Source organism: Melanotaenia boesemani, chromosome 4, assembly GCF_017639745.1.
Source record: "Melanotaenia boesemani isolate fMelBoe1 chromosome 4, fMelBoe1.pri, whole genome shotgun sequence".
NCBI lineage: Eukaryota > Metazoa > Chordata > Actinopteri > Atheriniformes > Melanotaeniidae > Melanotaenia > Melanotaenia boesemani.
In genome coordinates this window covers 31,004,484-31,025,848 of record NC_055685.1, presented here as the reverse complement: position 1 = coordinate 31,025,848, position 21,365 = coordinate 31,004,484, and the positions used below count along the sequence as shown (strand labels likewise).

Sequence of the window (21,365 nt, the reverse complement as noted above, 5' to 3'; positions counted from 1 at the left end):
TCATTCCTTTATACATTGCCACAGTACTTGAGTAATGGACATCACTTCCAGATACTGTTCATCTTATGTAGATAAATTATTTTTTGGTATACCACTTCCTCGTTTGTCCTCCACTTCTCCACTTCCCACAAATTTTTAAGAACTCACTGAACACCACATGAGATATAGTTGTGATGTTTTGCAAATAAGTCTTTGAGTCAACATTTTGGTGACAAAAAATATTAAAAAAAAAAAAACAAAAAAAAAAACAAGCAGTCAAAGTCCAAAGCAAAACTTTGGAGAACTATTACTCAAGACTACAAAAGGATGAATGGAAATTCAGGGAAGTTGGTGAGTTGGTAGGTAAGTCACACAACATACCGAAGCTTTCTGAAGATTTAGTGACTGATGTCTTTGACAAATGCAACTCCTTTTGTTAACACGAGATGGTGCTGTTGCATCACCACATCTAGTTATTTGTGCAATTGATTATGCTTTATTTCTTTATGTAGCCTATTTATGTTTTTTTCCTCCAATTTATTTATTTAGCCGTTAATCTGTTGCCACGGCTGTCGCCATGGTAACAGATTAAAAGCAGAGATATTTTTTTAGGATCGTTCCCATTTCTGCTGCAGTAGCTTGGAAATACGAATGTTCAGACCAGACCCGTTTCGTTTAATTCGTGGAACACTAAATTTTATTAAGGAGGAGGTGTGTGTTTGTTTATTTTGTTATCCCACGTTTTAATACCTGGAATACATCAGCGCTAACTCTTTCTGTGTGGGACGAGCCTGGAGGCTGGGGGGAGGAAGAGGAGGAGGAGGAGGGGTTTGAGACGATTGACGGCAGAAGCCTTTGCAGCAAAGCACCAGGGAGGGTGCGTGCGTGTGTGTGTGTGTCTGTCTGTGTTTGTCAGGGTGTGCGCGTGGTGCTGCGGAATCAAAAGCTTGAACGTTGACGTTAAACTGCCACAGTTCGTGAGTTTGTGAATGAAAAGGTCGACAGTCCGCAATGTCAGGAAGAAATTCTCAACTTGGCTGAATGAGATGGATAGAGCGACCTGAATGGTGCACTCCTACCCGGCTGGACCACTTCACTAAAAAAAAACAAAAAAAAAAACGTGGCTTTCAATATTTTCTTGATTGAAACAGCTCGGATCTTCAGTTGAGATAAATCTCAACCTTAGTGACGATGGAAAGTGGAGTTTTTCTGCCCTGTCTGGATCAGTTCATGCTGAGCCCACTTGTCACTTGGGTAAGTAATGAATTCTCATAGCTCTTTCTGCACAGAGATTGAGAATCAATATCCAATACATCCAATATCTTCTTTATTTAGGTAAAGACATTTGTGCCAAGTGATGGGAGAACGCACTTGGACTTTTCAGAACTGGTGGATGGAGTCTTACTGAACGACATAATGACTCAAATGTAAGTCACCTCGTGCCTGTTTGGGTCTTGCAGTCTTCACTTGTCACATCTCTCATTCAGCTGCATATTTGAATAAATAGCCTGTGTTTTAAGGTCTCTGCCTTTAAGTTATGATGAAAAGTAAAATTTAAATGGGCATCAGTTGTCATTGGAGTACATTGACATTAAATGTTTTTTGAGTTGGAAGTAACTTCTCCCATACCATCTCTAAAACAGTATCTCATCCAGGCCACAACAGTACCGGCATTGTCGCTCTGCAGTAATAAAGGGGATCTTTGTCGTAAGCAGCCAAGTTTAACTGTAACTTCCTCATTACTTACAGGTTGGGGTTTTTCAGAAAATGTTAGAATTAACATATACAGTAAGTTATATGTTCACCGACAAGGCCGAAAGACAAATAAGATCTGCCAAAATAAAACATGAGGGACATCATAGACACTGTCAGGATGCTACTTAAGAGATTATGATTTGCTTGCCTTATGTTCAGAGGACCCCCCCCCCCCCCCCCCCCCCCCCCCCACACACACACACACACACACATAACAAACACTAACTGATGGTGCTCATGTGTTTACCCTTCAGACATTAACAGCAGAATGTGGGAAGTTGCAAAGGAAGAGGAGAAATTTGTGCACTTGTTGATGATTCTGTGTGGCCACCCCAAGTTTGCAATGTCCATTTATCCCACTTATCCCCCGTGGTCACAACTCCAAATGCAAAACAATGCAGTGCTAAAGGGAGGGGAAGAGGCGGGATAATCTTCTGGATTGGGAGACCCTCCAGGATTAGGGCCTGGTGTTTAGTGCCAGTGGGAAACAGATGGGAGGAAGCCAGAGTCCAGAGACAGGACAAGCTGCATGGAGCATCACAGATGTCTGTTTAAGTCAAAATAAACAAAATTGGTCCGTTTTACTTCTAAGTCTAACTGCCCATGAGCCCACGAACAGGCATTGCTTTTGGCTGAAAATTGTAATGCCATTCCCATTTCATTAAAAAAAAACTCCAGTTTGGAAGCTTACTGGAATGATGTCACTCAGGCTAAAGTTAGGAATGAATGGGGTCCTCATACATGTTTCCAGTGACAAGTATTTCTCTGTTTGGGAACAGCATATTTATAATAGGTGAAATGTCTTTTTGTTGTTTATCATCTTCAGAAACCCCTCAGCTGCACCTCAGGGTGCACACAAAGTCTGCAGGGATCCAAGTCAAAGCATCCAGAACCTGAACTTTCTTGTTCAACAAATCAGGACATATTATCTGGTGAGTCTGATTTCTTATCCTAATGTTACACAAGCCATATATGTGCTTCATATTCAAAGCTTTAAGTCTCCCTAAATCTGATTTAATTTAATTTATTTCTACAACTTTGTTTCATGCACACACTCATTCATTTAGGCAATACATGTCCCAGCGGATCGTGTTGTCCTTCTTAAGATGTGTGGCCTAAATATCAGTCATGTTAACATCTGTGTAATCAGCACAGCAGAGAGGTTAGAGCAAAGCTGCACTCAGAGCTTTACAGTGACACACTAAATCACAAGACTCATGAGCGGATGCCAATGATGCTCAAATCTTGGATTGTCTGGCTCTGTTGGAGTAATTAAGTACGATTTGAGATGAGATTTTAGACCTTTCAAATTCATAAGAGAAGTAACTTCACTGAGGACAGCAAAAGTCAATGCTGTAGATGAGCACACTCAAAAAAATTAGCTTTTTAATAATACTATTTCCACAGATCAACAGATATCAGAGATATCACAAGTTTTTTTTGTTGTTGTTGTTGTTTTTTTTTTGTTTGTTTTTTTTTTTTGTTTTGTTTTTTTTTTTGCTGTAGTAAGTAATTTTGGCCATAAAATTTTGAGACATCTTTGAGGTCTCTTCATGTTTTTATCAGCCTCACAATGATTAATCATCAAGCACTGCACATCTAGGGCAGCTTTAGAAAACGATGCTGCAGTCTGTTTTTTTTGGGTTATTTTTATGCTCTTAGGTTAGTTGAAAGACTTGTCTGCTCCTATGTTGAAAAACAAAGCTAAGTGTAACTTCCAGCTAAATTTTGGTTCAGTCATGAGAGGTTTCACCTTAAATACAGTTGTGTAATCCTCTGCAGTTGAAGTAGTTTATATTTGTTGGCATGGCTCTAGTGTGGCACCTATTTGCATTTCCACATTCAATCATATAACTCCCTAGGCAGGGGGAAAAGTAAAACTCAACCTGAAATGGAGGCTCAAGAGCACAGTGTGACTATAAAACAGCTTAAGGAGACTAGTACAGTTTATAAATGGAGATCCAGGATCCTGTGATCCTGCATTTGGTACACCTATATGTAGGTATAAACAATGGATGGATGGATTCATAGAATGGAAATAGCTGATCAATCATGTATTTAGATCAGCTGATATAAGGAGCTGGGTGTGGCTTGAGTTACCTGATAGAACTAACACTATGCTAAATGATGGGAACAAACTCACTGTGGCAAAGCTAACATGCAAATTATTTTGTAAAAAAGAATTCTGTATGTTTCATTTTCTGGAGACCATAAATATCTGCAAAGCTTTTATAGCAATAAGTTGATAAGATGTGTCTTATCATGTGTTAAATGTATGCACATTTTAGTCTATATTCTGTCTCTCCACTAGATCAACAGTTAAATCAAATGGCTTTATATTATAGACTGCTATTAAGCAGAAACAAGAGCTTTGGTATCAGTTAAATTGTCCTTAAAGGGTTTCAGCACAAACTAACAAGAACTTATACATGCCGTGCACACATCTACGCCACCTATCGTCTGAAACAAGGTTGCACAAAACAGTGTTGGAGAATTTCAGCACTGCACCAAGGAAACTGGCTTCGTCATCTACCCATTCACAATCCTCACCCATTTGTTGGCTGAGCTCCTATACATTTGTCTAGCAGAGTGCTATGTGTTGTACATACATACATCCACATCCTTTGAAACACTTTGGCAAAACTTCAAGAAGTCTTTTATTCAGTTCTTGTTTCACTTTAACCAAAATGTGCTTATCTTGTTTTTCACTGCCCATCTCCGCTTGTGTTTCTCTTCTCTGCAGGACAATCTGAGACAATTAATCATGATTCCTTTGCCAGACGTGCTGCTTCTTGGCGGAACTCCTTACAGTGGTATGCTTTTTAAAGCAGCTTACAGCATTATTCTTCAGCTCGTCCCTCTTTTGGAGCTGGGTAGTTAGCAAATGGCTGAAAATCTTGCAGAAGCTTAACATGCACTGTTTGATTTTCCACGAATATTAAGAGATTTGTGACACAGACTTGGTGTCATTTATGAGATACTGGAGAACTTCAGTGCTTTTCAGACCTTAAGAGTGCCAGTATTTCCTTTCAGACAGAATGTTTAAGTTCTTACTGATACCATTTTAATTCAATTACACATTATCAATCTGATAACTGCACTGGCTTGTGATGGCAAGGCTTTGGCAAGTGGTGACCCAAATTCACCAGCCAGAAGTCTGTATAGCTGAAATTCATGCCAGCAATCCTCCATACTTCAGTCTGAGAGGATAAACTTCATGCAATTAACTTTTTTCTGCTTCTTTTAGAGCAAAGTCTGGACGAAATGAAGAAACTTTTGCTGTTACTGTTGGGATGTGCAGTTCAGGTAAAATCTGGCATTTGATGTCAGTGCACTAACATTTCAAATATGAAAGTTTTTTTTTTTTTTTTTTTCAAATTTGTGTTTATTTTTTACGTATCTGTAGTGTGAGAAAAAGGAGGAGTACATTGAAAGGATCCAGACCCTTGATTTTGACACAAAGGCTGCGATAGCAGCACATATTCAAGAGGTATCCGATTTTCAGTTTTATAATATGTCTTTGGAGGCCGCAGCATTGTTGTGAATCTTTGGCTTTCTTTTTCTGTCTTTAAAAGCTGACCCACAGTCAGGACAATGTGCTGGATCTGCAGTGGCTGGAGTCCAGTGATATGCACCCAGAGGAGATGGAGGCAGCAATGAGGCACATGGCAACTCATCTCAGATACCTGCTGGAGCAGAGAGACACACATCTGGAGGTACAGTGGCAAGTGAAATATAGTAATGATCACATGTTTTCTGCAATCTGTTGTATTTGGGGTAAAAAGTGTACATGAGAATTGTCTAAAAACAAATTGTTTTAAACAAAGGTCACAGTTTTTAAAAAGCAGAGAAAGCACAATATATGCACTCCAACCTGCTGCAGTCTTCTCCCTCTATCCGTGCAGACTATAACGGAGCTCATGCAGGAAAAAGAAGGCGCTGTTAGCTTTCTCAGTAGTCCCTCCAACCCGCAGTCCGCCAGCTTCTCTCCCAGCACGCAGCAGCAGCCGGGGGCAGCGGGAACCCAGCAACACCTGGTGGTGGAACTAGCCGACTCCAAGGCAAAGATCAGACGACTCAGACAAGAACTGTAAGTAACTCATAAACTGAGAAATAAAGAATACGTTTGGTTTATTGACAGAAATTGGCCATAAGAATTTACTAGTTCTCAGTACTTCTTTTTTTTCAGCCATTAAATCATAGCAACATATTCATAGAGCATAAATTCACAATGTTTTTGGGGATTTTGCTTAAGTTTTGGTTAGTTTCTTCCTCCCTGGAGCTGCAAACAGAGAGAATAAGAGGTGGTGAGAGTGATAGTGCAGGATAAGAGAAGCCCTGCGGAGTTTGGCCCACATTGCTGCCTGCTTGGCAGGTTCTATGGCTGTGCACTACCACTGACCCACATTTGATGTGCATTTCAGCAGATAACCATACACACACAGGCACATACACACATACAGACTAACCCTGATCCAATCATGGTCCCTGATCCATCCATTCATCTCTGCTGTATTATCCTCTCTTGTTGGGATGCTCAGGTTTACATCCTGCTGCCTCTGAACATGTATGCTGTCACATAAAGTCATCACTTTGTCATGACATAAGAATCAGCTCTGTGAATAGTGTAGCACTAATGAGGGTCTCATTATCTTTTACATTTTTTTATGCTAATCTCCACTACACAAATGACCACAGAGAGGAGAAGAGTGAACAGGTGCTCGACTGCAGACATGAGCTGGAGAACGTGGAGGCAGAGCTGAAGAGGATCCAGCAGGAGGTATAAAGTCAGCAGAGAGTAAATCATGGCATCCTGTGATGATGACAATCATTAACCTCATGAGCTTTCTGGAGCCCATACGGATTAATTTTGTTACTTAGATTCACTACGGTGCTTAACAACAGCACATATCAAGGCTGTCAATATTCAGAGATAAAACTACAGCACTTTAGATTTGTCAGAACAACTAATTAAAAGCAGTAAAACTTTATTAACATTCATTCTTACAGGGAGTCTGGTAGAGCCACTGATGTTTTGGTGGCCATCAGTGATATTAGACTTTAAGGCTTTTCTGTACTGAGTTAATCTCTCATTTATCTTTTTATACACTCTATGGTGACAGCTGTGATCATATATAGCACATGCAACAGATCCATGGCTACATTAAGGTAAATTTAATTCTGTATGAAATGGAAGCTAACTTATTTGTCCAATTACATATCAGGGTTTCAATCCAAACTTTCTCCAAAATCAGCTTGCTGCACCTCAAAGCAAGATTTATAAGAGCTGTCAAACTGAACATTGAAGTATGTTATTAAAACAAATCTATAGCCTTAAAAAACTGCAAATATTTTTTTTTATTCTTAGAATAGATTTTGTAATTTTTCCATAAACAAATGTCAATTATTACAGTTTTTCATATTTCAAACTGATTATGCTGCATGACAACAAACACTATTGTTCTCTCATTTAGTGGGGGGAGTTTCTCACTGTAAAGACAAAAGAGGTGCATTTACTTTAAACCTTTGCCATAAACTGGATCTCTGTGTGAACCCTCATCAGAACTCCCAGCTGCTTGTGGATGCACGCGCTGCTCGGACCTACCGTGACGAGCTGGATGCCCTTAGAGAGAGAGCCATCAAGGCGGACAAGCTGGAGAGTGAAGTTGGACGTTACAGGGAGCAGCTGCATAAGATGGAGTTCTACAAGGCCAAAGTGGAGGTTGAAGCAGCATAAAAACTTTGTGTATTTAATTTGAAAGTGGTACAGAGAAAATTAATTTGATAAGTAAGCAGTTAGAATTAACTATTCATCTGGTTTTCTGCTTCAGGATCTAAAGGAAGATAACAGGGTACTCCAAGAAACCAAAGAAGTACTGGAAGATCAGCTGGAAGGTTGGAGGACGCGCACCGATAAGATCCACCAGCTAGAAAAGCAGAATCTACTGTTGAATGCCCAGGTCCATGACATGGAGCAGGTCAGACATTTGCACACAAAGAGAAGCCTTCTTAGCTCCTCTGCACAGGCTGAGCAGAGGTATGTGAGTGTTGTTATTATGTTTGTTTGAAAGCAAGATTACAGGATGGTTTTCATAAAACCTGGTGGAGACTTCTGTTAACCTTGCCTTATAATTGGCCGTGGTAGAGGATGCACTCTCTTTTGTTCTTTTTTACTTCTTGTCATGCTTTTTGTTAAGTCTCTAACAGAAATGAAAAACAAAGGGTCACTGGTCACACTATTAAAAAAACAAAAACAAACAACAAACATTTAGAATCCAATACTACACCTCTAAAAGTCCCTCACACATTCCCAGTTTCACTACTCCACCCTACCTCTCAAAGAGGTGAGGTGCTTCTTTTCTTCTGAGTGTCATGGAGTCAACTAGCCCTTAAACCAGGTTGTTAGCATTAATCTTTGATCCTGTCAAAACAGCCGAAGCTTATCCCTTCAAAATTTAAGTGTTGCACCAAGTGATAGGGCTGATTTTAGATCTGAGCTCAAAGCTCAGGTAGTCCTTACAACAGGCTGTCTTCTGGTACGACTAAGACTTGTTTTTGGTTTCAGGAGAAGGAGGCAGATCGGATGCGCATCAAGGAATTGCAGGAAGAGAACCTGGCTTTGTGTGTGGCACAAAGAAGGAGCATGGAGGAATCGCAGCTCCTAGGCTGGGAGCTGGAGCAACTCTCCAAAACTTCAGAAAACTCCCAAGGTTAGAGCTGGTGCGAGAGGGTGTTAACAGGGAAAGTAGTGAAGGATATGTGTTTCCTGATGTCTACATGACTCTACCTATCTGTTATTTATTTAGACTGCATGTAACAAAAAGATCACATTCATGCAGCAGTTTTTTTAAATCTATGCATTTAGACCAGTGGTGTCAAACTCCAGTCCTTAAGGGCCACTGTCCTGCAGGTTTTAGATGTGTCCCTCCTTCAGCACACCTGGCTGAAATTAATAGTTCAACGTGCAGAACTTCACCTAAGTTGTGAAGCATCCAAAGCCTACAGCTAGCGATCCTCAAAGACCGGAGTCTGGCATCCCAGATTTAGACGATTCATTTCAGAACCTGATGTTTTAATTTGATTTATAATGCACCAAATGTTAAAATTTGTTATATAATTCTTTTTTTGTTTAATTTTCTTTAAACAGTTAAGTTGTACTCTGAACCAGGAAATTTTAATCAGTTTAAAATTTAAAGCTATTATTTACCTTCACAGTTAATACTGACTTTCATTACAGGTAACACTGGTACAGGGGAAATAACTTGAGGCAATTGACACTTTTTTTTATTTAGGATTGGTTGAGCATAATAATTATGTTTATAATGTATATAATGAGTATTATAATGAATTAATAATTTTAAGCTAATTTATTCTTATTGAAAGATTTAATGTATTCTGTTGCTTTGGTTATGTTTTATTTTCTGATTTGGTATAAAAATAACAAGAATGTAAAATTATATTCATTTGGAAAGATTGTGATGAAAAATAGACGTAATTGTGCCTTTTTATGTCCTTTACCTCTAGTTTGCATGTAGCTGACTAATTGGGGAAGGCTGGCTTTTCTTATTGTTTTGCTTCTCCAAAACATTTTTTTTAAACTTATTGCTTAATTGACTTAAGTTTTCTATTTATTGGTTATTAGAAAAACTAAAATAATTCATTTGAAATTTTCTATAATATTCCTATTGCTTTTACCCAAAGCAGATCGACATTCACCCAAATTTGCAAGATTTATTCTCAGTTTCAGCAAGAAGAGGTAGTTGTTGTGGCACCTTTTAATCAAACAGTTTTCTGTTCCTAATTTACAAGCCTAACTGATCCAATTTTGATTCATAATCACTCTTAGTCACTTTAAAACATAAAATAAGATCAATGTTTGCATCTACAGCTCATCTTGAATTCTGTTTCTCAGTTTTTTTTAACTTCCTTGCAGGAAAAGTTGACTGATGTTGTGTGGTTGTTTGTAGGGCAGCAGACTCTGAGTGAGGAGGTCAGTGAGAAGACACGTAGTCATATGCTGAAGCTGGAAAAGGAGAACCAAAGTCTCCTGAAGACCGTAGAGGAGCTCAGAGCTTCTGTTCACAACAACTGTGCAAACGTTAAACACCACATGGTATGTAGCAACCACAACTTTACTTCAACAGAAGAATCCTCAGTGTTACAAACCTCCAGCTCAGTTCTAGAAAAACACTCTGATGCACCCTCCTTCGGCACACTAACACAGCAAATCCTGAATGGAGATTCGAACTACCATCAGAAACTCCATACAGAAGAGCTGGAGGGAGTCCATAGTGAAATCTTTCTTACAGATAATGTAGACCTTCGTGTGAAGGAGAAAGGACAACTCGAGGATCGAGCCAGTGGAGAACATTTCAAAGAAATAATTTCGGATCTGAAAGACTTAGAAAATAATCACAATAGGCTCCATTGTGTTGTTGGATTGCGTGATCACTCTCCTGGCTCAAAGAGAAACGGTCCTTGCCATGAGAGCATCCTCTCAGGTCTGCCAGCACATTCCTCCTATGCCAGCAAGCACACACAGCGACTGGAGGCCAAGTGCAGGGCTCTGGACACAGCCAATCAGCAGCTACAGGCTTCCCTTGACAACACTGGTAGGTTCTGTTGACTTATTTATTAAATGTATACTCTTAAAATTATAACTAAATTGTTTACCTATTTTGCCCTCCTTCCTACCTTTGAGACCGAAAAGTTCAGCGTTTAGAAGCAGAAGTTCAGGAGTTGGAGGCAGAGAACCAGACTCTGCAGGCCTCTTTAGAGGAACTTAGAATGACTGCAAGACGCCTGGAGCAACTAGAAACAGAGAAGCGGGACCTGGAGCAGGAAGCTACCGTTCTGGAGAGAGACAAGAGGCAACTTGAGAAAGAAAACCGACGCCTCCGGCAGCAGGTGGGACTCCTTGTTTCCACAGATAAAAGATTTGTTGCTAATTGAAGACTGGATATCTATTTAAAAGTCTTCAGTCTGCTGTGGTTAAACTGTTCTGCTGTATCTTTATCTTCTCCAGGCTGAGATTCAGGAGGCCAACTTAGACAGTAGTCATGTCTGTATGGCTAGCTTGGAAAAAGAGATGCGTTATCTAGTGAAGGAGGTGGAGGGGTTAAGGGAAACTGCTGAGAGGGTCAAAAACCTGGAGAGAGATAACAGAGAACTGACCAAGCAAGCTGCTATCGACCAGAAGACCCTTGCAACCCTCAGGGAGGTGAGAACTGACTAAATATATCATTTGTCTGCACCCCTGTCTTACCAATATGAAATTTCAATTATAACTGATTCTCAAACAATCAAACAAGCCTGCTGCTCAGTATTAATGTAAGAGTTGATAATCTAAGATGTTTGGAATAGATTTTTATGGTGCATTACAGACTATAATTTAGTTTTATATTAACATTATTAATAGAGTTTTAAAATACAGTTAAGTAGCACTGTAGAATAGATACAAGTATTGTAGACTGGGCTTAATTTTTTTAAAACGAAATGCGTAGAATCTCCTTTCTCTTAGACTTGATAAACCTTCCTAATCTGCCATTTAGTCACTTAATGCTTAAGCAGTGTTGCTAGTAATGACCTATTTAGTGTAATCAGGATGTACTGTTCATTTCAGGAGCTGGTGAGTGAGAAGCTGAAGACCCAGCAGAGAGACAATGAGCTGGAGAGGCTGACCCATGAGTTGGAGATGAAAGTATTGAACCAGGAGAGCACACAGCAGGCTGAGCAAGAAATCCCAGATTACAGGTACATGCATACTGCTTGGATTTATATATCTTCATGTGAAAATAAATAAGTTGTACATAGTCAAACCCCTTTTTTTTTTATCTAAACAGCAGGTTTAAGATGCTGGAATCAGAGTTGGAGTCATCTCTTAAAAAGTCTTTAGAAATCAAAGCAGACAAGATGGCCGCTCTGGAGGCTCGTCTGCAGGAATCATCCTCCCTGAACGAGCAGCTGCGCCAGGAGCTTAAGACTGTAAGTCATGTCATAAAATTCAGTTCATTTCTCAAGGTACAAGTTTTATACCCCTCGCTATTACACAGGTGAAGCTGAGCTATGAGGCCTTGAAACAGAGGCACGAGGAGTGGACAACGTCAAGCTCCAGCCCTCCGTCAGAGACTGGGAAGGCCATGACTGAATGGTTGCGTGAAAGCCAGGAGGCTACAAAGGAACTGCTGAGGCTGAAAGACCATCTCATTGAAGTCGAGAGAAACGTGAGTTTGCTTTTGTTGACTGTTAAAGCGCACCCTGTAGTATTAATTTAATTTTTAGTTCCTTTACACACAAGAATTTTCTTTTCATACTGAAATGAAAGTAGAGCACAGATTGCATTTAAGCTAGTTGTAGAGGGCAGTAAAAACAAGAACTGTAACAATAACTACAATGCTGGAAAATCAAGAAACATGTGATGCTCTGGTTAAGCAGCCCTCTAGTGTTGAGATTTCTTGCAGTGAAGCAGTGTGTTTTGTCCCTTCAGTCTTTCCATAGTCAGTTTAGAAAGAATACGGAATTTAAGAAGATGTTTTTCATGTTCTCTTTTATGACAGCATAATATATAAATTACATTATTATAATCGATTATGTTTTGTTGCTGCATCGATGCAGAATTGTCGATGTCCGTGTCTTGGAGCATTGTAGAAATGATTAAATTCAAAACCCCTAATAGAAATGTACATCTACATGCAGAATGGTGATAGTCGGTAAACAGTGATCCCATATTTGCACTGCAAACTAAAGCTGTTCCTAGACCCTAAAATGGATTTGAGGGATCTGCCGCTGCTTTAAAATCAGTTTGACGATAGCCTGGCAATCATCAGAGGACATCAGCGAAAATAAAACTTAAGAGATCCCATTTGCAACAAAGATGGGATTTATTTTTTCTTCATTTCATTTATTTATTTAATCAAATTTCAATTTATGTCTATGTAACTGATATCTTAATAAGTAATCTGTAGCCAAGCCTGGTTTATTTCTGGGGAAAGTGGCTCTTGCATCATTATTTTTTTATTGACTATAATTTTTTTCAAATCTTTCATCAAACCTCTGATGTTGTCATTGTAGTTATGATTTGGACTCTTCTAACCTCTTGAATTGAAACGATAATTACAATAATCTTTTTATAATTAGAATTACGGGTATTATCCTTTGGATTTGGACTGCTGTTTACGTCTTGCTTTTAATTATATTAATCTGTTCTCCTCTCCTCATTTCTGCAGAATGCGACACTGGAGGCTGAACGGCAAGCTATGCAGGCCCAACTAAGACAGCTTGATAGTCAGTCTGACAGCCAGCAGGCTCAAATCCTCGCCTTGCAGAGGCAGGCAGCCTCACTGCAAGAGAACAACACAGCCCTGCAGACACACAATGCTGGCCTGCAGGTGACATTACAATATACACGATTCTCTATAATATACTTTACGTAACAGCTCCTATATCACTCCAGTAATCCTCAGTCTGGTCAACAGCACTTACCAGCCATCTATGCTTTAACATTAACCTTCAACCTTTTAACCTTTTAACCTTTCAACCTTCTTCTCCAGGTGGAAAAGTCTACACTGAATTCACAGAGCGTCTCCCTCATGGCCCAGAATGCCCAGCTGCAGCAGCAGCAGTCTGGGATGGAAAATGAGCGTGATTGCGTCATACGTGAACGTGAAGAGCTGCGTGGTGCACATGAGCAGCTGTTACGAGACCATGAGCGGCTGGCAGTTCTGCATGAGCGGCAAGCCATGGAATATGAAACTCTGATGGGCAAACATGCTTGTGTGAAAAATGTCCACCGTACACTGGAACTGGAGCATCGCACCCTGCAGGACAGGTGGGTGAGAGGGAGGGAAACGGTCTCTCAGTACAGGAAGACTTAGGAAATGCAAGGAATTATATGTAAGATGTTTAAAGGTGTATTTAAATTCCCACTCCAGACCCAGTCACTTAATGTGATGCAAAATCTCTTCATGTCCTTCACATGGTGTTTAGGTACAACAACTTGCTACAGCAGCAAACCAAGTTAGAGGACCAAGAAAAAGTCCTAAAAGAGGAGAAAATGAGGATTACTCTGGAGAAAGAGCAGCACCAAGCAACAGCTGCTGAATGTTGCAAGCTCCGTGATGAGAAGGACTGGTGAGAAAGTACAAGCATAGATATACGCATGTCAGTTTTTAACCAGACTGTGCATGGGTTCAAGCTTAAACACAAGCATTCATATTACACTCCATCTTTGTTAAGGCTCAACCGGATATACCGTCAGCTTCTTAATGACAATGAGGCGCTGACAGCTGATCACAAACAGCTCAAGAGCCAGCTGAACGAGGCCAAACTGGAGCACACCTGGCTGGAGGCAGACTTCTCCAAACTCAAAAAGGAGTTCCAGCAGTTGGACATCACCTCCACAAAACTCACCAACCAGTGTGAGGTATGACCATGACGCTGAAGTGATATTATATAATACTTTAACTATCTTTGTTATTTACCTTATAATGTCTACATAGATTCAGTTAACTAAACATATTATTCTTTGCAACATTTTTGGTTTCATAATTTTGAGTCAGTAAATGTTTTGAGAGATGTTTGCACAGAAGTAAATGTGTTTACTTGTCCGTGCAATTCTTAGTTGCTGAGCCAGCTAAAAGGAAACCTTGAGGAAGAAAATCGTCACCTGATCAGCCAGATTGAGACTTTAATGCTACAGAACCGCAGTTTGTTGGAGCAGAATATGGAGAGCAAGGATTTGTTTCATGTTGAAGAGCGACAGTATATGTAAGCAGCACAAAGAAAATGTCAAGTTTAATATTTTCCTCTCTGTCATTTTACCATGCCTGCTAACTGTCACATGAAGATCTTGTTTTTTGGGGGTAAATGGTAAATTTTCTACGATTATGTAGACCTTTTAATCTTATCCAGATTCTACAAAATGATTTAAAGTCTGTTTCTTATTCACACAAATATTATATTACATGTCATGAATTCCATCAATGGGGACCATGTAGTACCTTAATTTGTTAAGCAGATTGTTTTTAATTGAATCATGTTCTGAAAGTTTAGGAACTTGTGCTTTGCTAGGAAAGAGTTTTTTCTATTGAATACTTTGTGATTTGTTGAAAGTCCTTCTATGGGTTTGAGTGTTTTGGGACAAACATGTTAACAAACTCATCAGATTGGTGCAGATATATGCATATTGGTGCAATGTGGAGATGTCTTGCAACCAGAGAAGAGTTGCAGTGTCTTGCAGCATGTGGAGACATGTCATTTTGTAGAAATGAATTAGATTTAAAAACAAAATATATCATTATTTAAAAAATATTAGAGGAACAATTTATGAAGTTCTATGAGCAGAGAATTCCTTCACTGCACCGATGAACTGTAATAAAAACCTGCATACAAGGCTATTTATTTGTTGAATCTTGACTCTGTTAGTCTGTTTTGAGATAACATTGTGTTAGTTCATGCAAGATATTTTTAGAAAGTAACATATTGAGTGCCTAAAATATAATGGTGTTGCAGCTTGACTTTGCAGCTTTCTTGAATGCATCACAGATCTGAAATTTTCCAAAAATGACCTGCAAGAGATAATTGTGAGAATGCAAATGCCTTAATTATTCAGGGTGAATCTGTGTGGGGTTTATTTTGCTAGCTGCCTAATAATATTCTCCCATAATAGATGAATGAGCCCATATGTGAATGAATAATTTTCCAGGGGATCAATGTGCAAGATAGTAACATCTGCTGCTTCACACTCTCTTCTACAGGCCTGTATGTGTTTTTCCAGTCTTTTAGTGCAGATGTGTCCAAAAAATATCAAACTGATGTCAAAGCAAAAACTAGTTGTCAATAAAGATAAGCCTGCAGTCTAATCTGCCTTCGTCAGGGTGAAGTTGGCAAAACAAAAGTTCAACCTCTGCAGCTTTCTCTCAGCATCCTGTACACTTGACTAGTGGGAACACATCCCACATGAAGAGCCTTCTGCATTCTGATTAGTGCACAATGAAAATAGGAGCTGTTGAAGCTGCAAAAAATCTGTGTTTTATTGTTGGGTGAATATGGGAATGTTAATGTGATTTAAGTCTATTTTATTACAACCATAAAATTTTGCAGAGGTTCTATGATAAATATCCAATAAAAATAGGCTGAAAAAAAGCTTCTTTTTTTTTTTTTTTCTTTTTTTTTTTTTTTTTTGCTGGAATGCATCAGTCACAGTTTAAAACACATTAATATTTTATGTTACCCAAAAACTTAAATGGACCATATTTGCCCAAACATTCAAGACTTAATGAGGTAACATATTCACAATTACCATTAGATTTAAACTAATTAAGACACCAAAAATGCCACAGTACTTAAAAATAGGTCCACAATGTTAATCATGATGTCGCCATCTTTTCTTTGTCTCTCTGTTTAGTGATAAACTTAATGATTTGAGAAGGCAGAAGGAGAAGCTGGAGGAAAAGATAATGGACCAGTATAGGTTTTATGAGCCCACACCTCCTCGCAAGTAAGTAGCCTGTAAAAGTGACACATGGCCTTTTTCTGTTTTTTTAATATGCAGCAATTTCCACGTGTTACGTGTTTACTGGATGGGATGTTGAATAAAATCTGAATCTAGCTAAAGAAAGTAAGCCAGAGCTGTAAAGCTGCAGGTTGACAAGTAGAAAATAATTTTTAATAAGTCTGTCACAACAAGGAACATGTAGACATCTGTTATCTGCAGTTCTCTGTCATTAATATGGATATACTAAGAATAGAAGCTTTTCTCTAATATTTCAAGCCCTACATGTTTGATCAATCTGATCTCAGTTGCCAGTGTATGTCCAGCCTACTTCCTCATATGTCTTATATCTGTGTTGTTTGTCACTTGGTTGCTCACAGACGTGGTAGCTGGATAACTCTGAAGCTAAAGAAGCTGATAAAGTCTGGCAGCCGTGAAAATGGGCCTGAGCCTGCACACTTGGGTGTTTCTGAGGTTCAACTCTCCTCTCATGACAACAGCTCCTTCATCAGCTCAGATGGCTCTGGAGGCTCAGCCTCCACTTCAGCAGGTGATCCCGCCTCACACCAACGTAACAGCAGTGAGTATGACCTTCTGAAACTCACCAGATCATCTTCAGAGGCAGGGAAGACAGATCATTCAGGAGGGTGTTCATATGAAGACCACAGAAGCATGGGTGAATCATCAACAGTGTTAGCATCGTCTGAAGTTGCATTTGAAAGGCAGCAATCTGCCCAAAATTTGCCAAATCTACCAACACCACAGCTGTATTTTCAGCAGAGGTGGAAAAGAAAATCTAATAAATTTATTGTGATGTAAACTCCTCTGAGCGCTTTTTACAGTTTTGCTTGTTTAGATTGTGATGTCCATCATTTTTAACTTTCACAGGATGTTTCTATTACCGAAATGTTTTAATCAGTTTGGTAACAAAACAAAAATATTTCTCATTCCGTAAAATGTGCATGACTGAAACAGAAAACTCAATTTGTATCTTATCTACAAAAGGTTCTGTGTTCTTTACAAAAGTCTTGAGCCATCCTTTATTTTTCTCCAAACTGCCAAGGAAAATGGTAAATATGTGCAACCATTTGCTAGTAGCATTGTCAGGTATTTACTGAAATGTGCGAGCATAAATATAAATACAATATGTAAAGCAAGAAAGGGTGTGAACCTTAGGAACTTATAAGTCAATATTCGTTATTAGTTTTCACAGCCAAAAACCTCTCAAGCATCTTTTGTATCTTCATAATAAGAATGGCTTAGATTTATATTGCTGACAGCATTCAAATTTGGATCCGTTATTCATTCACTGCTCATTCAAACTTGGTGATGATAAGCGACATATGCAGCCATAGTCATATACCAGCAATGCCAACACTGGAGGCAAGGAGGGTAAAGTTTCTTGCCCAAGGACACAACAGATGACTGGGGGACTGGGATTTGAACCACCAAGCCAAACCCTCGCCACTATTCCTCCTCAGGAATAAATCTCCAGTTTTTTTGTTTTTTTTTTTATTATTATCCAAAGCTCTTCTTTGGGTGTTGGCTGCCTTTTTTTTTACCATTCGGTGATGATGAGCCCAAGCTCTGAAGTTTGGGAAGGATCTATCACTCCATAAACCTGCTGCTATAGATTTATAGATTTTCATTCCTGTTTTTCCATCCTTAAGAAGTGCGTCTTGAGAACCACTCTTCCATGGAGACCATTTTAATGAGGCTCTGCTGAACAGTAGATGGACTGAACTGAAAAGAAGTTAAAAAGAAAAAACACAACCTTTTTTGTCTAAAAAAGAAGATTTTTAGAATGCTTTGAAAACTGATTTTCCAGTCCACTTTGAACATTTGTAAGACAGTCTGACTTAAAACTATAAATGACAAAATGAGGGTTGGCTCAAAACTTAGAAATCAAACACATTTTATGTCACATCCAAATAGTCATTTTTTCCTGATGCATGAGATGGTGGAACTTTCTTCAACAATCCTCAGTATGTCTTCCCTGTGTTTTTCTCCTGTCCTTTATTTATTCACTCCTCCCATCACCTTTGGATTCCTTCTTCCCCTTGTCTTTTTCTTCTCCTACCTCACTACTGTCTCTCTTTGTTGCATCCATCTTTTCCCTCCCATCACCTCTGTCTACATCTCATGTGGTCTCACTCGATGTTAAAAAGCCTCTCTGAAAAAGTTTCCCCGTTTGAGGAACAGGCTAAAGGACAGAGCCAAAGTCAAGTCCCTCTTCCGTCGGTCCATGTGTAAGAAAGCCCACAGTTTGACATCCGCTCTGATCTTAACTGGCACCTTTTCTTTGGCTTTTAACACAATAATTCTTGTAGCTGCTATGCCTTTTGTTTTAGTATTACATGCCATATTGCAAGCATAACATCAACTTATGATGTGCATTTGTTACCACATTTACAGGTCATATTAGGACTGTGTCCATCAACCACATTTCATCACCCTTCATACCATCAGTACTCATTATTCCCTTCAAGACTTCAGATTTAAACATGCCTTTTTGTTTCTTTTTTTTTTTTTTTGCTATATTAGAAATTCTGCATAGCAGAAAAACATAGATGATGCATGAGCTTTGGAGCCAGCTGTAAGTGGTGGGAATGTACAGAGGATAAAAGTTCTGTGTTTCCCACATGGCTTTGCTAAAGGGGAAACAAAACATAAACCACATGACCATTTCACCTGTTCATCCCATTCCCTCACTCACCACTCCCTTTCCTTCGACAATGTAGCCTTAAGCAGCTTAGCCTCCCCCTCAGCCCAGTTTGAGGCAGCACTGTGGGCTGACAGCTCAGAGCTGCTGGAGGGGTCACAGGCTGATGTGGAAAATGGCCAGAAGGACCCACTGACCTCATCCCATACCACCTCCAACTTGTCCACCCTCCATCTTCACCATCACACCACTGGTGACGCTGTCCCAGATGTTTCTGGGCTGTGGGTAACAGGTAGAGCCATCCAGTCACTGCTGTTTTGTTTGAGATCATCCTCAACAGTTACATGGTAGAATTTGGCTTAGAGAACTAGAAATACACTTTCAAGTGCTTTTCTCTTTAGAAGCAATTTTTTTTTATTCAATAGGTGATTCTCATTTTTGCCTAACAGACAAAGATCCAAATGACAGCACCATGCCATCTGGATGTGAGGACAACGATGAGCTGCCGAATCATGGTAAAACCTTCTGGATACTCTTGTAGAGGATTCAGCCAGCATGCAGATGTGTAGCCAGCTCAGGAATTAGATTAAACCCATCAAATCACAACCATGACCTTGTTTCATAGTAATCTCTATCACTGAGGACAACAACTAGTATTGAGACTTGACTCTGCTGCTCCCTGTTGGCCATTAAGGATATTGTCTTGTGATGGCAGATACATGTTCTCATAAAAGAGGATTTTTTTTCTAAACATAATTTATTATAGCTCTTTAAAAATACTAATGAATAAATAAAAGTATTGTTTCTTTCCAGGGCTGAATGGAGTCCAGAGTCGAGCCCAAAGTGAGAGCAGTTGTGAGTTTAGTCTAAGCCTGGAAAATGAGCCATGGTCAAATGGTAGCAGTCCTGTTCAGCGGCCCACATCACGCCACTCCTCCACCTCCTACCAACCACCCAGTGATGCTTCAACACCCCAGCATGAAAAGCTGCACCAGCAAAGGGAGAAAGCCTTTACCATGCCCACTCTTGACAGTCAGAATGCAGATACTAGATCTGTACAAAAACAGAAAGACCCTGTGCTGTCACAGGACTTCTGGCTCACAAGAGGTACAAAAACCATCCGAAGGGGGTCGAGAAACAAGGTCGCACGTCGCTCATCAGATTTAGGAGGCACAAGCAAAAATAACTCAGAGCTCAATGGAATGACTTCCAAAGCTGAAGCTACTCGAGCATCTGTTTGTTCGCCAATTACAGTGCTATACGTTCAGGGCAAGTCATCCTCAATGTCTGGCTGCCTCAACTGCTTCTCTACACCTCTGGTGAAAGAGGGACGACTAAAAGGGACCAAGTCCCCTAAAAGTCTCCCCCATGCCAGCAGTGTTATTTCTACAGCAGAGGGTTCTTCTCGACGTTCAAGTGTCAGTAGCGACTGTAAGAGGATAGTCACAACTGAGCATGTGCAGATTATAGAAGAGAACCATAATCCAGAAGAAATATCATGTCAGAGTCAAGAGACAAAACCAGCTGCTAAAAACAGCAAGCCTGATCCCATTCCTCCTGTTAAACCTCCAAGAGATCCGGCTGCTGTTGTTGTAGCAGAACACCACAAATCTCCTGTGCAGGAGTCTTTTCTTGGCTCCTCGTTCACTTTTAACTCTGTCTTTTCAAACACAATCTTCAGTGATTCTGTGGTTACAACGAGAACTAGTCTGGATGTGCTTGATGTGGACCAGACCTTTCTATGCCCTAATCCTTCTCTGGTGCAAAACTGTCCATTTGAGAGCCAGGGATTGGCTGAAAACACACCCCAAACGGTGCTCAGCTCTGAAACGGAGCCGGGTCAAAACACAGAGCATGTAGCTGGGCTGGAAGGGAAGAGCCAGCTGCTCATAATTGCATGAAAGCAGCTGTTATATCTATGTATTAAGTTATTCAAACAAAGCAGGTGTTTGCAATGCCATTTTTCCACACATTAACACGAGACAACATTTATCATTTTAATTTAAGGCATTTTTACTGTTCTCATTTAAATGAGTGCACAGTTATTTAAAATGTGTCGTCAATACACACACAAACACACACACATATAAGCAGTAGATCCAGAGTATTATGTTTCCGTCTTGGTCCTTATTTTATACAAATTAGACCTAGACTTATTTTTTTCTCCATCATCAATTTAATTGGTGTTTGTCAGACAAGTCTGTTTACTTATATTTTGCCTCTCTGACAATCCTTTAAGAACCTCGGCCAAACCATTTTGTTCAGTGAAGGTGTTTTGAAGTCATGTTCCTTTTTTTTTACTAATACATAACCTTTAACCTATTATCAAACTGATTATTAAATTTCTTTCTTTTCCTCTTTTTTCTTTTTAATCTGTTTTTATAGCTTTGACTATGTTTATTTATATATTTAAAAAAATCCATAAATTTGTGTCGTGTAAAATAGAATACGTGACCGCTTGACCGCTGTTTTCCCACA

The 21,365-nt window shown here is 39.5% G+C and overlaps 1 protein-coding gene across 5 annotated transcripts; it reads left to right on the top strand.

Moving 5' to 3' along the window:
• Positions 1-794: 794 nt before the first annotated feature.
• Positions 795-21,230, top strand: LOC121638997 (girdin-like). Of its 5 annotated transcripts, XM_041984138.1 has the most exons (30): positions 795-1,233; positions 1,315-1,406; positions 2,561-2,666; positions 4,478-4,547; positions 4,982-5,040; positions 5,141-5,224; positions 5,310-5,450; positions 5,640-5,824; positions 6,433-6,514; positions 7,298-7,456; positions 7,566-7,712; positions 8,300-8,444; positions 9,702-9,847; positions 9,959-10,346; positions 10,436-10,641; positions 10,760-10,954; positions 11,357-11,487; positions 11,577-11,718; positions 11,787-11,957; positions 12,960-13,121; positions 13,284-13,561; positions 13,720-13,863; positions 13,969-14,155; positions 14,354-14,499; positions 16,139-16,231; positions 16,606-16,805; positions 18,394-18,474; positions 18,967-19,179; positions 19,337-19,402; positions 19,701-21,230. In XM_041984138.1, exons 1-30 carry the CDS (start codon positions 1,171-1,173, stop codon positions 20,786-20,788), a joined length of 5,370 nt encoding a protein of 1,789 aa, XP_041840072.1. In that variant the 5' UTR covers positions 795-1,170; the 3' UTR covers positions 20,789-21,230. The 5 variants fall into 5 exon arrangements, with proteins under 5 accessions (XP_041840072.1, XP_041840071.1, XP_041840070.1 ...); XM_041984137.1 differs by having other exon boundaries at positions 9,702-10,346; positions 16,606-16,775; XM_041984136.1 differs by having other exon boundaries at positions 9,702-10,346.
• The last annotated feature ends 135 nt before the right edge of the window (positions 21,231-21,365 follow it).

Excerpts from the sequence above, each read along its gene's own strand:
- LOC121638997 (XM_041984136.1), top strand. The coding sequence starts at position 1,171 with ATGGAAAGTGGAGTTTTTCTGCCCTGTCTGGATCAGTTCATGCTGAGC. Across the intron at positions 5,225-5,309 it reads TAGCAGCACATATTCAAGAG|CTGACCCACAGTCAGGACAA; the intron begins GTATCCGATTTT and ends TGTCTTTAAAAG. Across the intron at positions 5,825-6,432 it reads AGACGACTCAGACAAGAACT|AGAGGAGAAGAGTGAACAGG; the intron begins GTAAGTAACTCA and ends AAATGACCACAG.